Here is a 17522-nt window from a genome sequence, read left to right as displayed (position 1 = left end):
TCTCCCATCTGTTCCAAGCTGCCATCTGCAGCAGATGCTAAATGGCTTAGTTGCTTTATCTTTGCATTTCCCTTCCCCTTTGAGAATGCTATGTGGCTATTGGAGTTATCTTATCTCACCCCCCTGAAAACCTCATCATGTAATCCCCATCAGCACATAAACCAACATAGTTTCTTTTTCTCAAGTTCAGTAAGCTATGTTTATTACAAGTCCTCACTGTTTCTCAATCCTGACTACACCCCCATGGGGGCTGTACAAAATGGTGCCAGAATCAGGGTGCCAAATCAAACTGTTATCAGCTTTGAGGTTCAGTACACAAATTACAAACCCCAGAGGGGATGCATGACAGCATTGCGCAGGGCCATCTAGTTGCGAGCTGTAATGCAACAGACAAGTGCTTTGCGTATTCAGTCCTGGCTGCCTGCCCCTGTTTATCCACAGCCACCGCTGCTGCAGATGTGTGGAGCTAGCCAACCTCACCTTCCGCCCTGCCACCTTCAGGTGAGGTTGCATCACAGGTACAAGGGCCATCTCAATGCCAGGAGCTGAACCCGCTACCATGCCTTTTGTTGATCAACAAATGCAAGTCACAAGCTTTGCTTTTAGGAAGAAGATGCTGCTAGAGCCAGTGCTGCCAGAGATGTTATAATGGTCCAAATGGCTCTGAGCACTATGGGACTTAACATCGGAGGTCATCAGTCCCCTAGAACTCAGAACTACTTAAACCTAACTAACCTAAGGACAGCACACACATCCATGCCCGAAGCAGGATTCGAACCTGCAACCCTAGCGGTCGCACGGTTCCAGACTGAAGCGCCTAGAACCACTCTGCCACTTCCGCCGACATGCGGAGATATCACCAGGAGCTGCTCCCGAACACTTTTGGTTTTTTTTATGCTTGTACTTTAAAGGAACGGCCACAACCAGGCCATAGGGACAGTTTAAGATGGGTCCAGAATTGCAAGCTAGCTTGGAGGAATTACAGACGGAGAATAAAACTCTGAAAAGGCTCTTTAAAGAGGCATTAATAAATGTGATGCCACAAAGTAGCACTGTGCCTGCAGCTAGCATCACTTCCTCATTTCTGAGGTTCCCACATGCAATTCCATCTAGACCTGTAATTAATGTTGCAATGGATTTACTGGTTCCCACCTTAGGAAGGAGGTACTACTCGGAAAAGCAGAAGCTCACTGTGTAGATACGCTTGTTTGCTGGATAGACGCACAGGTAAGTGCTGAGGTGAAATGTGCTACATCAAGTGCACTAAGGGAGGCTGTACGTCTAGCATTTCTGTGCAAGGTGGCCCAGAAATTCGTTCAGTCATCCACCAATAGATGTGCATTCACTGTTGGCATGCAATGCACTCATTACAAATGCACAGGTCTCAAGGCTCCTGAGCATCTGGGACCAGCATGTGCCTACTGCAGAAAGTTAGAACACGAGAGAGCAAATTGTCTGTCTCTATAGCAACACTTGGCTAACCAAATAGGTTACTGAGGTTCTTGATGGAATGTTAATATGAGAAATGTGATTGAGAGCCATTCTGCCAGTGCCCCTTGCTCCCCTTCCACAAAGCAAATCCAATAAGAAGGGTAGGACTCACTCAGGTGGGAAACGTAACTTTGCAAAGGAAAATAAATAGCAGATAGTCTATCTTTATCATTGACATAGGGATAGAAGTGATTGTTTTGTTTGTTAAATCTACTCACTGCTGAGAATTACAACAGTCACGATGCAGACTTAGTGGATTGGGAAAAAAGGTAATTTAACCCCAACAGTTCGCAAAATGTGGAATTGGAAATAGACAGAAGAAAGCATCAGCTCACATTGGAATTGGTTTGGAAGCATGACCACAATTTTGATGTCGCTTTAGGAAATGGTTTCCAAACACAAGAAGTCCAAATAGTGGAAAATCAACCATTTTGGCAGTGTCACAACTAAAGAGGATGCAAGGGAGTCCAGAATGAATGGCCACGTTCTGACAACCCCATAAACCACATAACATATCACTGAAGTTAAAAAAAAAAATCAAGAAAATATCAGGCTGTACATTCAAAGTCTTTTCAATAGTGACAAAGAAAGAGTTTTTGAGAGGACAAATTTTCCTCATGGATCCATTAACAAGAAATTAAGTTTTAGATGGTAAACAGTCACATGTGAAGTTCGGTTTAGCTCAAGTGAATGTGGCTCGAGAGAGTACATTTTTATCAGCGAGCATAGATAATTTCGGAAGCAGAGATACAAAACTTTCCTGGCAGATTAAAACTGTGTGCCGGACTGAGACTTGAACTTGGGACCTTGCCTTTTGCAGGCAAGTGCTCTACCAACTGAGCTACCCAGACTCACGACATGTCCTCACAGCTTCAATTCTGCCAGTATCTCATCCCCTACCTTCCAAACTTCACCGAAGTTCTTCTGCGAACCTTGCAGAACTAGCACTCCTGGAAGAAAGGATATTGTGGAGAGATGGCTTAGCCACAGCTTGGGGGATGTTTCTGGAATGAGGTTTTCACTCTGCAGTGGAGTGTGCGCTGATATGAAACTTCCTGGCGGAAGGTAGGAGACGAGGTACTGGCAGAATTGAAGCTGTGAAGGTAGGTTGTGAGTCGTGCTTGGGTAGCTCAGATGGTAGAGTACTTGCCCGCAAAAGACAAAGGTCCCAAGTTCGAGTCTCGGTCCGTCACACAGTTCTAATCTGCCATGAACGTTTCATATCAGGGCAAACTCCGCTGCAGAGTTAAAATCTCATTTTGGAAGCAGAGACATTAAAATTCCTTGTGGTACCAACAAGCCCAAGTGAATGCAGTAAATATTGAGGAGACAACAGAATATCAAGAAAACTAACAGCCTGCAAGAGCAGTAAATAAATTCTACCTACATTTCAACAGTTTGCTCATCATCTTTTACAAGATTTAAACCCAACCATGTGCCTAGTAGAACTGGATGACAAAATTGTCTTTTTAAGTATGATAAGAGAACACGCAGAGTGACTAAGAAATGTACTAGCTCATGTTAATAATGCTAAGCCAAATTCGAAATTAAAAAAGTGCAGATGTGCGTAATCACGTGCTCTACTGGGCCACATAATTTTGGTAGATAGTATAAGACCAGCCCCCCCCCCCCCCCTCCCCATTAATGTATGCAGTGAGTGATTTTGCAGAGCCAAGCAAAATTAAAGAATTGTAATCATTTGGCAGACACCTTAAATAGGAAAATTAAGATCCTGCTAGAAGAAGATGAAATTTTTTGAGGAGTTAAAAAGGGCAAGAGAATCCAATGCTGAGTGTAATTATGGGCTACCTTGCTGGACATTATTACAATAGATTATGTTTTGTATCAGAAACGGTCCTGGAGAATGAATAGCAGTTCCAAAAACTTCTCATGATGCATCAATGTCATGTTAGTACATAGGTGTGTCATAATGGGGAAAATGACAGGCAAGCACTCACTGCAGGCCATTATTGGTAGCCACAACAAAAGAAAAATGTAGAACAATAAGTTCAAAACTGTCTTCATTGCGCTAAGGGAGTTCAAGTACAAAGAGCAAATATCTCTCTTTAAATCCCATCTGAGCTGCAGGACCTTTTGCTTGATATCATGGGATCACTTCCCACAGTGACTCAAAATAACATATGTTTCATCTATCACTGACCATTTCTCTTGCTATCTGATTATGATACTGACTGAAGACATGATCACAGTGACAATTGTGAAAGGATTTGTCACCCATTTAGCACTACCATAATGGCTTCCAGAGGCTCTCATAACAGAACAAGGGACAATCTTTGTGCTCAGTCTTATGGTATAAGTTATGTTGACTTCCCCAAAATGAAGAAGAGGAGAACCTCCCATTTCACCTAAGAGTAGTGGTGGGTTTGAACACATTCACAAAGCAGCAGCTGATATAAAATATTTCAATGAAGATGACATGCCGAGTTGCAGAAAGGCACAACGAAAAGACTGTCACACACTGAGCTTTTGGCTAAAGCCTTCTTCAGAAAAGCAAGGAAAACTCATACACATTCACACAAGCAGGCACACCTCATGCACATGAGACCACTACCTCTGGTCTGATGGCAACTCTTGCACTGAATGAAAACTGCAATCCTAGAGTGGGGCAGGGAAGCAGGTGGGGTGGAGGATGGGTTGCCAATCTTGTTAGGATTTCCCTCATTTCAGGGCACAATGTAGATTTCAAGCCCTCGATTGAACAACATCGGGGAGGGTTGTAGCCTCTCCCCGATGTTGTTCAATCTGTATATTGAGCAAGCAGTAAAGGAAACAAAAGAAAAATTCGGAGTAGGTATTAAAATACATGGAGAAGAAATAAAAACTTTGAGGTTCGCTGATGACATTGTAATTCTGTCAGAGACAGCAAAGGACTTGGAAGAGCAGTTGAATGGAATGGACAGTGTCTTGAAAGGAGGATATAAGATGAACATCAACAAAAGCAAAACAAGGATAATGGAATGTAGTCTAATTAAGTCGGGTGATGCTGAGGGAATTAGATTAGGAAATGAGGCACTTAAAGTAGTAAAGGAGTTTTGCTATTTGGGGAGCAAAATAACTGATGATGGTCGAAGTAGAGAGGATATAAAATGTAGGCTGGCAATGGCAAGGAAAGCGTTTCTGAAGAAGAGAAATTTGTTAACATCCTGTATTGATTTAAGTGTCAGGAAGTCATTTCTGAAAGTATTCGTATGGAGTGTAGCCATCTATGGAAGTGAAACATGGACGATAAATAGTTTGGACAAGAAGAGAATAGAAGCCTTTGAAATGTGGTGCTACAGAAGAATGCTGAAGATTAGATGGGTAGATCACATAACTAATGAGGAAGTATTGAATAGGATTGGGGAGAAGAGAAGTTTGTGGCACAACTTGACTAGAAGAAGGGATCGGTTGGTAGGACATGTTCTGAGGCATCAAGGGATCACCAATTTAGTATTGGAGGGCAGCGTGGAGGGTAAAAATCGTAGAGGGAGACCAAGAGATGAATACACTCAGCAGATTCAGAAGGATGTAGGTTGCAGTAGGTACTGGGAGATGAAAAAGCTTGCACAGGATAGAGTAGCATGGAGAGCTGCATCAAACCAGTCTCAGGACTGAAGACCACAACAAACAAAACAAATTCTTAAGTAAAATATCTATACATGGTGTGTGAAGTACTTTTAGGTTATTAACCATGGTTCCCTCAGAATGCTTGTTCTGAATAATGTGATGATAAAAAATCGATTTACTACTAGCTGTTCTGGAACATAAAAGCTACATTCATCAAAAAAAGTACTGTTGTTCCTCTTTAATGAGCATGTAGATTTTATTGAGGAATTTTTCTTTGATATTTTCACTGAATTACTCTAAAATGTCAAGCTCTTTCTGTTCGTGGATTGTCAATTAGTCTTTTTTTACTATATAAATGAGATGGTCTTATCACTAGTCCTTTTATGTATTACATGTTTTAATGAAGAATTTAGTTGCCTTGTATTTTATATATTGTATTACCTTTTCCATTAACTTGACACATATTGTCTCCTTGTTTTTACACTGGGACAAATTATTCTTTTAAGTTAAATAATCATTCAGAATTATGGTTTAAATTTATTCCTCTTTTTATTACTCACATTGTATAAAGTTGGTCCTGCCCATGACATACGCTTTCTAAGTTGCTGCTTAATCTCATTTAAGTAGCTTGTACCTTTGACACTTACCTTTATAGATCACACTTGCTCAAGTGACGAAACAGTTACTCACTTCTGGTTTTTATTCACACTATAGGAAGCAACAAATTAACAAAATATGTGACACCATACTTTTGTGGGTGGTGTATGAATAAATATTATTCTACACTATCCATAAGTGCAGTTTCAGAATACTATCTAAATATGGACTAAGCACTGTGATCCATTTTGCGCTTCTGGTACTATTTTTTGATTAAAATATCTTAATATTTTACAGATGTTTTACATCAATGACAACATCTGCATTACAACTTTTGTATTTCTTGCATGTATTATGCATTTCACATATCCCTTACTACAAATTTTTACATTACTTGCCCGCTGTTACTTCGTATGTGATGAAAATATAGTACCCAACGATTACACACAGCTTTTAAAAGCACTATGATATTTCTGTTACCTACTTTGTTACTCTCTCTTGACTAGGATTCACTTATGATTTGAAATTATTTTGCATTCTTGATGCATAAATGTATGTAGCATTTGCAAAATCTTGCCTCACTTCTGTAAAATGTACGTTTTATATTTCATTTTACTGGCAAACAGTGTCTTGACCTTTTAAATGATAACATGAGATATATTTAACCTTGGCAATCAACAGACAGCTAATTGTACATATAAGCATACACAAATAGCTCAGGAACACGTTTCGTTTCTATTGTTACCAGTTGGCGTCATACCAACCACCTTTCGTATGCACCATAGAGGGCAGCATACGTTTAAATGAACCAATTTCAGGGGATAATGAGGTCTTCTCTCTTTTTAACTTTTTATAATGCATGTCTTTTACGTAAAACTTAAATACTTCCTTAGCTGTTCACTCTTTGACCAAGTTTTTGGTAATTACCCATTTTATAAACGGATTCCATAGAATACAATCACATGTCATTACCAATGGTTACTAGCGATATTATGCCAAAGGTGGAGATCAGAGTTTTCACTATTAAACTACCAGTGACTGAGCTTTATTCAGCAGCATTCTTCAGACCTCAATGGTGGCAGTTTCATGCCATTGTCTCCTGCTGTCACCTAGGATATACCAGCCACACTATAATATTAATTTATTCTTCTGATTTTATTCAAGTCCTTTGACCTTTAAGAATGTGTATTACTCTTTTTCACAGAGTAAAATGGAGTGATGATGACCTTGTACGAGACTGAAACCATACATGAAATTAACAAGAACAATGGAAAATCCAGGATGGAAAGTAACAATATTAGAGAGGAAAGTTGCTACTCACCATATAGCGGAGATGCTGAGTCACGATAGGCACTACAAAAAGATTCACACAATTATAGCTTTCGGCCATTAAGGCCTTTGTCAGCAGTAAACACACACACACACACACACACACACACACACACACACACACACACACGTCTGCAGTCTCAGACAACTGAAACCACACAGCGTGCAGCAGCACCAGTGCATGATGGGAGTGGCAACTGGGTGGGGGTAAGGAAGAGGCTGGGGCGGGGAGGGGGAGGGATAGTATGATGGGGGTGGCAGACAATGAAGTGCTGCAGTTTAGACGGAGGGCAGGAGAGAGGGTGGGGAGGGTGTGTGTGTGTGTGTGGGGGGGGGGGGGGGGGGGTGTAAGTAGCGGCAGGGAGAGAAATATAATAAAATTAAAAGACTGGGTGTGGCGGTGAAATGAAAGCTGTGTAGTGCTGGAATGGGAACAGGGAAGAGGCTGGATGGGTGAGGACAGTGACTAATGAAGTTTGACGGCAGGAGGGTTACGGGAATGTTGGATGTGGAAAGTTCACACCAGCGCAATTCAGAAAATCTGGTGTTGGTGGGAAGGATCCATATGGCACAGGCTGTGAATCAGTCATGGGGATGATGGATATCATGTTCGGCAGAGTGTTCAGCAACAGGGTGGTTCACTTGTTTCTTGGCCAGAGTTCGTCGGTGGCCATTCATGCAGACAGACAGCTTGTTGCTTGTCATGCCTACATAGAATGCAGCACAATGGTTGCAGCTTAGCTTGTAAATCACATGACTGGTTTCACAGGTAGCCCTGCCTTTGATGGGATAGGTGATGTTAGTGATCGGACTGGAGTGGGTGGTGGTAGGAAGATGTATGGGACAGGTCTTGCATCTAGGTCTGTTATAGAGGTATGAGCCATGAGGTAAGGGGTTTGGAGCAGGGGTTGTGTAGTGATGGACGAATATATTTTGTAGGTTCGGTGGACGGTGGAATTCCACAGGAGGAGGGGTGGGATGGATAGTGGGCGGGGCATTTCTCGTTTCAGGGCACGACCAGAGGTAAGGGAAACCCTGGCGGAGAATGTAATTCAGTTGCTCCATTCCCAGATGGTACTGAGTTATGAGGGGAATGCTCCTCCACGGCCGAAATGTGGCACCTTGGGAGGTGGTGGGAGACTGGAAAGATACGGCACGGGAGATTTGTTTTTCTACAAGGTTGGGAGGATAATTATGGTCAGTGAAGGCTTCAGTGAGAGCCTCGGTATGATTCGAGAGGGACTGCTCGTCACTGCAGATGTGATGACCACGGGTAGCCAGGCTGTACAGAAGGGACTTCTTGGTATGAAATTGGTGGCAGCTGTCGAAGTGGAGGTATTGCTGGCGGTCAATAGGTTTGATATGGACGGAGGTACTGATGCAGCCATCTCTGCGGTGGAGGTCAACGTCTAGGAAGGTGGCTTGTTGGGTGGAGTAGGACCAGGTGAAGCAAATGGGGGAGAAGTTGTTGAGGTTCTGGAGGTATGTGGATAGGGTGTCCTCACATTCAATCCAGATAGCAAAGATGTCTTCAATGAATCTGAACCAGGTTAGGGGTTTAGGATTCTGGGTGTTTAGGAAGGATCCCTGTAGATGGACCATGAATAGGTTGGCATAGGATGGTGCAATTCAGGTGCCCATAGCCATACCCTGGATTTGTTTGTAGGTAATGCCTTCAAAGGAAAGGTAATTGTGGGTGAGAAAATAGTTGGTCATGGCGACTAGGAAGGAGGTTGTTGGTTTGGAATCCATAGGGCATCTGGAAAGGTAGTGTTCAATAGCAGTAAGGCCATGGGCATTAGAAATGTTAGTGTACAGGGAGGTGGCATCAATAGTGACGAGCATGGCACTGTGTGGTAAAGGGAACGGAACTGTGGAGAGTCGGTCGAGGAAATGGTTGGTATCTTTTATATAGGAGGTTAGGTTCCGGGTAATAGGTTGAAGGTGTTGGTCTACGAGAGCAGAGATTCTCTCAGTGGGGGCACAGTAACCGGCCACAATGGGGCGTCCTGGGTGGTTGGGTTTATAGACTTCAGGAAGCATGTAGAAGGTAGGAGTGCGGGGGGTGGTAGGGGTACCCCGAAGTATGATATCCCTCATCTCCATGACTGATTCACAGCCTGTTCCATATGGATCCTTCCCACTAACACCAATTTTTCTTAGTTGTGCTGGTGGGAACTTTCCCTGCAATACATCCTACATTCCCTGACCTTCCTGGCCTCAACCTTCATTAGTCACTGTCCTCACCCATCCAGCCCCCTCCCTGTCACAGCCGTCATTTCACCGCCACACCCGGTCTTTTAATTTCTTTATATTTCTCTCCTTTCCACTACTTACATCCCCCACCCCCGACCCCCTCCCCACCATCTCTCCTGCCCTCCGTCTAAACTGCAGCACTTCACTGTCCACCACCCCCACCATACTATCCCTCCCCCTCCCTGTCCCAGCATACTCCTTACCCCCACACAGTTGCCACTCACTTCATGCACTGGTGCTGCTGCTCGCAGTGTGGTTTTAGTTGTCTGAGACTGCAGACGTGTGTTTGTGTTTGTGTGTGTGTGTGTGTGTGTGTGTGTGTGTGTGTGTGTCTATTACTGACAAAGGCCTTAATGGCCAAAAGCTATAATTGTGTGAATCTTTTTGTTGTGCCTATCGTGACTCAGCATCTCCGCTTTATGGTGAGTAGCAACTTTCCTCTCTAAAATTGTTATATGTCATCAAGACTACTTTCATTGAAATAATTTTACTATAGTTTTATAGACTGCTGTTTTCCACAGACAATGTTTCACAAAATTGGTAGCCAATATGTTGTCTTATTTCATGTACAGCTTGCACTTTGATTGAAATCATCTATTACCATATGCAATTTATCATACAATGCCAGTTTACATAAAACACTTTCATGTTGTTCGCAGTCGAGAAATGCGTTCACCTCATGAGACTAAGAAGTTTCCACCCGAAATAAATTCCAGAACCAAGTAGGAGATTATGTGATGTTACAACAATTAGACTGACAATCAGTGTAAAATTTCAAAGTAGGAATGACTAGACCAGAACTGCCAAACTATAGAGGAATGGCAAGCTATAGGAAAGAGAAATGGAGTCTGTAGGAAAACTAAAGCAACCTTGGGAAAAAAAGACAAACAGCTGAATGAATATCACAGTTCAGAGTCCACAATGAAATGTAGGTTTCCTATAACAGTCCGGGTAAGTCAGCTGAAAAGTCAGTGGATAGCAAAAGCTTACTACTTCCAATAGGGCCATGCCCAGTAAAGCATTGAAAGCTCTGTGGTATTAAAATGAACCTATGGGTCTTTCCCATTACCTTTTGTTACCTATCAATCCTGAAGAGATGGACACTGGAATGAGCAGAGACACACACTCACTGAATACTGTAGGCTTTGAACAGTGTACATACATATTTAAAAAACCTTGCATATAACTGCTCAACTTATGAAGTTGTAGTCTTTCACAGAGAACACACAGCTACATTGTCTAATCACTGTAACTAAACTGTAACTTCCACTGGGTATTTTGTTATGTAACCAAATTTCTTACTCCCATTCTCCCACAATAGTATCCTAGGCCTATAACAAATGAAGCAGAGTTAGAAAAAGATGAAGAAGAAGAACTACATTATGCCGGAATGTCACAACAATAGTGTGTATATGTGTGCTCTAAAGAATAATGCAAACTCATAATCACATAGGTTACATTTTTGTTCTGAGCTTATCCACTGATCAGTGCTTCCATTGTTTCTTTTGTATATCATATTTTTTGGTATAATAAATTCCAATTTCAATTAAGGATTACTACACGTTTACCAGTATAATGAGTGCTTCTCCTAACGTCATCAGTGCATTTTCTCTGGTGTTTGGCAGATACTGTTTCCAAATTTACTATTGTAATCTGTTGACAAAGACAGCTCAAACAAATTCTCCTCATCAGATCTTTCAGACAGTGCCTAGTGCAAAGGAAAAATTCATTTGTTTCTCATTACAGGTTAAGTGTTTTTTAAAGTGAAATTTTACGTATCACTTCAACAAAATAGTGCAATTTATGGTTCAATGAAACACAAAGAATAAGTGATATTCCAGAACTGACTGAATAGTACTGTTGCTTAGTGGCAGCTGACACAGTGGGATGCTTGCTGGCACACAAAATGGGGCAAGTTGGATAAGGTAAGAAGAAAAAACAAATGTCTGCAGATATAACAAGAGTGGTAGAGGACATGCCATTATAATTTAACTGAATATCCACAAGTGTGTTTTGGGATCACACTACTCAATGAGCATATTACAAATTGCCACATTAAAAAGCATTTTGTCTGTAATGAGAAATAAACTCTGGTTTTCCATTGACACTGAGCAATACATGAAATGTGTGATGAGCAGATGAGCAGTATTTGTTTGGGTAGGCTTAATCTATACATTGCAAACAAAATTTCAAGTACCTGCTGAAAAATCACAGAAAATTAGGTTGGACCACATATCAAACACTAGGATTAGATTATTACACAATAATATTCATGTTGGCTCACCTGGATCATGACTGCTGACTCTTCAGGTCCAGTATTTTCAGACGGGCTCATGCTTAAAACACTTAAGAGAGCGACCCACGTTTCTTCAAACTGCTGGCGATTGATCCAACCCAGAAGCGTAACACTAGAGTGAAAAAAAGTATAGAAACAACTAAGATTAAAACGCATGCTTTGAAGAACTGGGATTGTCATTCATTGAATATCACTGATTGAACATGCAAGCAGACCAAGTTAGTGTGAACAAGTATACACGAAATCACACGAGTGCCTGCACACAAAATGTGTTGGGGGAAAAAAAGGGAGGGAGGTTGGAGGGGGCAGGGGAGTACCCATCGTCCTGAATCTCCTCTATGGTTTGCAGAAAACATTCTTTCAACAAAGTTTTAAGTTTGAGGAACAGAAAAAAGTCTGCTGGGGCTAGGTTTGGAGAATATCATGGGTGGGGCACAAAGGAAATGTAATTTGTTATTAGATAGCTGCAGAAAAGGAATGGTGTATGTGCTGGTGCATTCTGATGATGCAAAATCCAAGTCTGATTTCCCCACAATTCATCCCCTTTCGGCACACAGAATCCCTCACACTAGGATTCTTCAGAAACTTCTCGAACAGTTATATGATGATTTCTGCAAATCACAGCAGGAACTCTTTTGGCATAGTCATCATCTGTTTACTTGCTAGGTTGTACAGGATTGGGACTGTCACCAACAACATTATGCCTTCTTGGAAATGCTTAAACCACTCATAGCACTACATGTGACTGATATAGTCTTCCATGTATGCTTAGCTAAACAAGTTTTGCCAAGTTTGCAGTAGCTGCAGCTCGCTTACCAACTGATTGAATTCTATAGTGACACTTTATATTAATCATGAAGTAATTATTACTAGTTTTGACATTATAATTACCCTGTTAATTGGAACCTGGTGGATCACTTGCCATTAATAACCGAGAGTTGTGGTACTGAACTGCACAATATGTCTTCTAAACTGGTCTTTTATGTATCAGTTCCCACTTGTTAGTGTGTTGATGTGTATTCTCAATCACTGCAGCTTGCACTGCCAAAGATCTTTTATCTCCAGCTGCAAGTGTGTGTACCTCCCTAGGAATGCACTTCCAGCTATTATGTCAACATGAGCTTTTTTGTTCCTTTCCTCTCAGGCATCATTTCCTGCAGTTTGACCCCAATTAGCAAAATGTGTTTTGCATGTTTATTTACATATATATTCAAACTTTTGTATTTTCATTTACAGAATAACAACAATAAGAAAAGGATAAATTGCTAGTCACCACAGAAAGGAGAGGATGAGTCACAGACAGGCACCATGAAAAAGAAAATGTCAGCTGAAGGCATCATAAAATAACGACTGCCTGGCTTTTTCTTTTTCTTTGTCATTGTGCCCATCTGAGACTTAATGACTCCTCGATGAGGAGAGTAGCACCTATCATTGCTGTTGTTATTCCAAACTGGACATCCCACTGTATTTTTCTTTATGTGGGATTGTGTGTGCCACATAGATCCAATCCAAAAGCCTAAATTTTAATATTTTACTTTATGAATCACCTTCCCATAATTTTTCACTGATTGTATCAAAGCTTGCATGGATCGTGATATACTGTGCATCTTCAAACATTTGTGGGTGCCACACAAAATACCTAATATATAGGGTGTTTAAAAATTAGTTATACAAAAGTAACCTTTAATTGTGCAAAAGGCAAATAACTTAGAGAAATGTTTGGTACAGCAGTGAATGCCGTATATCTTCAAATTTTATTCCCACCTAACACGTTCAGTTCCAACATCCCAGTTAGATGGCATGTGTGAATGGATTATTCCCACAGTCATCATGCAGTAGTATAACAGTGCACAGTGTGCACAAGATTTTTTATGGTTAATGAACCCAAGTCCACTGTTACAATCCAGAGACAAAACAAAACTACATACTGCAAGCCACCACCTCAAAGGCAAACTGCTATAAATTGGCTGTGTATCACATAGGATGCCGGGTTGATGTTGGCCTGTAGTCTCTGATGCACCAACTGAAAGAGCTCCACAGTCTTAAATTTGTAGTCTGGGTAATGAGACATGTCAACTTAGAATTGAATACACCTAGCTTTTCAATGTGGAAGGTATTAAGGAAACAACTGTCATTCTGACCCTACAAATTGTAACTACTGCAAGCTTTAAGAGAATGAGAAAAGGAAAAGTGAGTTGAGTTTTGTGTAGGAATGTTTAACAAAGTGCAGACTGAAGATGATTTTCTTAATAAAATTGAGTTCAGTGATGAAGTCACCATCTATACCTACAGTAAATTGAATTGGCATAATGTTCAGATATGGGGTGCGCAGAAACTACATAACTTGGTTCAAACATGTAGGGACCTTATCTACAGTAATTGTTTTTTACGTTGTAAGCTGTAACAAGATTTATAGTCCTTACCTTTTTGCCAAGTCATCTATTAACTGGCACAATTACAACAGGATATGGACACAGAATTTATATTACAGCAATATGGTGCACCTCCATATTATCTTTGGGAAGTTGTTGTATTTCTCTGTAAGAATTTGCTGACTTGGACTGGACATGGCAAAAGAACATCTGGCCACCACAATCATTTGATTTGTCTTCAGTTGAATTCTATGTATGGGGTTACATTAAAGACTGAGTGTTCGTTCCTCTGCATCCGGGAAACGTCAATGGGCTGTGACAATGGATAACACAAATAGTTGCCACCATACATCAAGACTTGTTTCATAGGATTTGGCAGGTAAATGATTACAGATGAGACCCACACTGAACATTTGTTTAAATAAAAATTTAGAAGATGCACTGCATTTAGTGCTGTATCAAACATTCCTGTAAGTTATTTATCTTTTTCACAATCAACGGTTAATTTTGTATAACTAATTTATAAACACCCTGTATCATTAATAGTAAACTAAATTTGTGCTTCTTAGAAAATTATAGCATCAGTATCCTTCTTCAAATCTACATAGCCCCTAATTTCATATTTTTGGCACTTAACGATAGTTACATGTAAAATACTTCGTAATGAACAATAAGCTACAGTAGTTTATTTGAATAAACTTTTGCACAAATGTATTTTCAGAAACTTGTTTCCTTCTCATTGCAGTGAAAGTATTTGTATGATTAGTGCAATATTTCCAGTTTTTCACTCACTGAACTGTTTTTACAAAAGGCAGTGTCTGGAATTTTATGATTATGATGTAAACTTAACTCTTACAAAATGAATTGCTGCTTTGTAATATTGTGTTTTATACACATTATAACTATCGCACTGAGTTCCATTTACTTTCACACTTTAGCAGTAGTGTTGGGGGTCAACACCTGTTGTACAACTGCACTCCTTTTTGCATTGTTACCTGAATCCGTTAATGAGCATAGCCTTGACAAAAGTTCAGAACTCAAAGTTAGCACCAAGGAATTTGTAACTTAAATCCTTAGTTTTTATTTCATTATTTACACATACAGCTTTCTTGAGTATTGTATTGTTGTAGTTTCAGATCTCAAACAGAACTTGCAAGTACAATCCTCTATAATGAATAATGTCTCCTCTGAAGAAAGTACAGAATTTAATACCGCTCACCCACTTTATTGCAAGTGGCATGTCAGTGGTAGATCTAGGGGCCCTGTACTGAGGAAGGACAGAAATGGGAAAACTCGAGGCACTTCATCCATCCACCTAGCCAACGAGCCTGAGGGGCTGTCCTCCACATGAACTGAACCTGAGCGAGTGAGGCACACTGCACCAGTTGAGAAGCCTGCTCTGACCCATGTCACAGGAAGTAAGTGGGAAAGGGAAGGAATCTGTTAACTGTCAGTGGTTTGGACATACAGCAAACCATGGAGCCCTTTACGGAAATGGCAGCTAGGGACAGGAAGGATTGTCTTGCGCACTCTTGGTGTATTTCTGGAGGCCACATTCAGCATTCTGAAGAGGCCATTCTGACAAATGTCAAGGGAAAAAGGTGCACCCAACTTCAGGTTATGGCACATGTTGGAACACATGATGGTGTGTTTTGAGTATGGTGTCAAACCTGAATCATTCCAGCATCTGGCAGAGAAGGTTCATAAGACCAGCCTCATTTACAGGCTTTCAATGGAGCTCATAATCTGCAGCACTGGTCCCAGAACTGATTGGGACTTCCCAGTCTGAGCTGAGTGGAAGGCTTGAATCAGAGACTTTGAAGAATCTGTGACAAACTAGCCTGTGACTTCCCAGACTTATGGCATATGTTTGAAAACTGTAGGGTCTACTGGGAACTTGTTTTAAATATTCATAAATGTAAAACTGTACAACACTTAATAAAATTACGAAAGGTAGTATCCTCTGACTATAACATAAATGAGTCACAAGTGGAACCTGTCAACTCATGTAAATAATCTGGCGAGACAATTTGTAGATATAAGAAATGGAATGGATTCAACTGCTTGCAAATCATTTGTGTCCCATCTAAGATTACTGCTCAAATCTGTGGGACATATACCAAACAGCAGTAACTGGAGATACAGGACATATACAAAGAAGAGAACATGAACTGTTAACATTTGCAGTTTTAATTCAGTCGCAGGAGAGAATCATGGAAATATAGAAAAATCTAAATTTGCTTGAATTTGAAGACAGCCACCAACTATCTCACAAACACCAATTTACAGAGTTTCAAGGAGCAGTATTATGTGAAGAATCTCAGAGATATTCTTCAGTGTGCGCACACACACACACAAACACACACACACACACACACACACCACCACCACCACCACCACCACCACCACCACCACCACCCCTGTTGGGACCTTGAAGAAATAGTGAGACTAACTGCAGGATGCACAGAGGGATTTACACAGCCTTTCTTCCTTCACTCCATATGCTACTCGAATGGAAAGAAACCCTAACATGTGGTACTTTGTTAAGTACCCTCCGCCATGCACTTCACTGTGGTCTGGAGTACCTATAACTGTAGCTGCAGGTGTAGAGGTAAATATATGTGTGTGCTATTGAGTAGAACATTAACCGATAAGCTCAAACACTTGCAAAGTACCTAAAATAATTAATGAGTCAATATTCACAAATTTCAGTAAGAGATCAGTACAAACCGGAAAATTAGCTGCTGCAACAAATCAATATCCTGAAGGTACTCCACAGGGATTGGTGGGACATGAGTCTTTGCTGGTCCATTCAGTTCCACTTGCCATCCATGTCGCCAGACATCCGGTGGTGTGATAACGTACGAGTTGATTAGGGGCATGCGCGATAAACACACTATCAGTTTCCTAAACAGAAAACAAAGTGCTTTTTTGCAAAATAAAAATAACACAATACATTTGAAAAACAAATTGGGCTGTTAGATAAAATCCAATATCATCAGTGGAGAAGAAATGGGGCAAGTGCGAATATGAATAGCTGATCTATATACAAGTAGAAGGTATAAAAAGCAACTTCTTCTAAAAGAAAAACTTACCTTTCAAAAGATGTAAAATTCAACTACCTCATATCTATATCTCACCTTACGTAGTCTAAAATGTTCCTCTTTTTATGATGTGGGCATGCCTCATGAAAGCTTTTTAATATTGAAGTTATTATAAGCTGTTACTATGATCTACAAGGTGTTTAACATTGAGGGATGCTAGATCACACAAAGACGACAATTTGCTTTCATTACGGAATATATATGAGGTGTGATCAAAAAGTATACGGATTTTTTTATTTCACAGGCTTTATACACTCAATTTTCAAAATATGTTTTATCTTGCTGGTACACATGTTCCTGATGTATGCTTGTATTTTCAACTGTTTTGAATACTTCGTTCATTGCTGACAGTCAAAAAATTTGTGTGTGGTTTGGAGTGCTTCATTAATTTTTATTTCAGGAAAAGATGGATCAAACAATATTCATTAAATTTTGCTTGAAAAATGGAATAAAGTGCAGCACCACATTTGAGATGTTGACTATGGGTTTTGGTGAATCTACTATCAGTAA

The 17522-nt window shown here is 40.5% G+C and overlaps 1 protein-coding gene across 1 annotated transcript in view; it reads right to left on the bottom strand.

Moving 5' to 3' along the window:
* LOC124605364 (huntingtin) overlaps nucleotides 1–17522 on the bottom strand; it is a 511164-nt gene that overhangs the window by 133892 nt on the left and 359750 nt on the right. Inside the window, exons 39-40 of the mRNA XM_047136992.1 lie at nucleotides 16639–16815; nucleotides 11525–11648 (exon numbers count right to left, since the gene is read on the bottom strand). Of these exons, the coding sequence (XP_046992948.1) occupies nucleotides 11525–11648; nucleotides 16639–16815 (301 nt within the window). The remainder of the gene's footprint in view (nucleotides 1–11524; nucleotides 11649–16638; nucleotides 16816–17522) is intronic.

This window comes from Schistocerca americana, chromosome 3, assembly GCF_021461395.2.
Source record: "Schistocerca americana isolate TAMUIC-IGC-003095 chromosome 3, iqSchAmer2.1, whole genome shotgun sequence".
Classification (NCBI taxonomy): Eukaryota; Metazoa; Arthropoda; class Insecta; order Orthoptera; family Acrididae; genus Schistocerca; species Schistocerca americana.
This window is presented reverse-complemented; position numbering and strand designations above follow the sequence as displayed.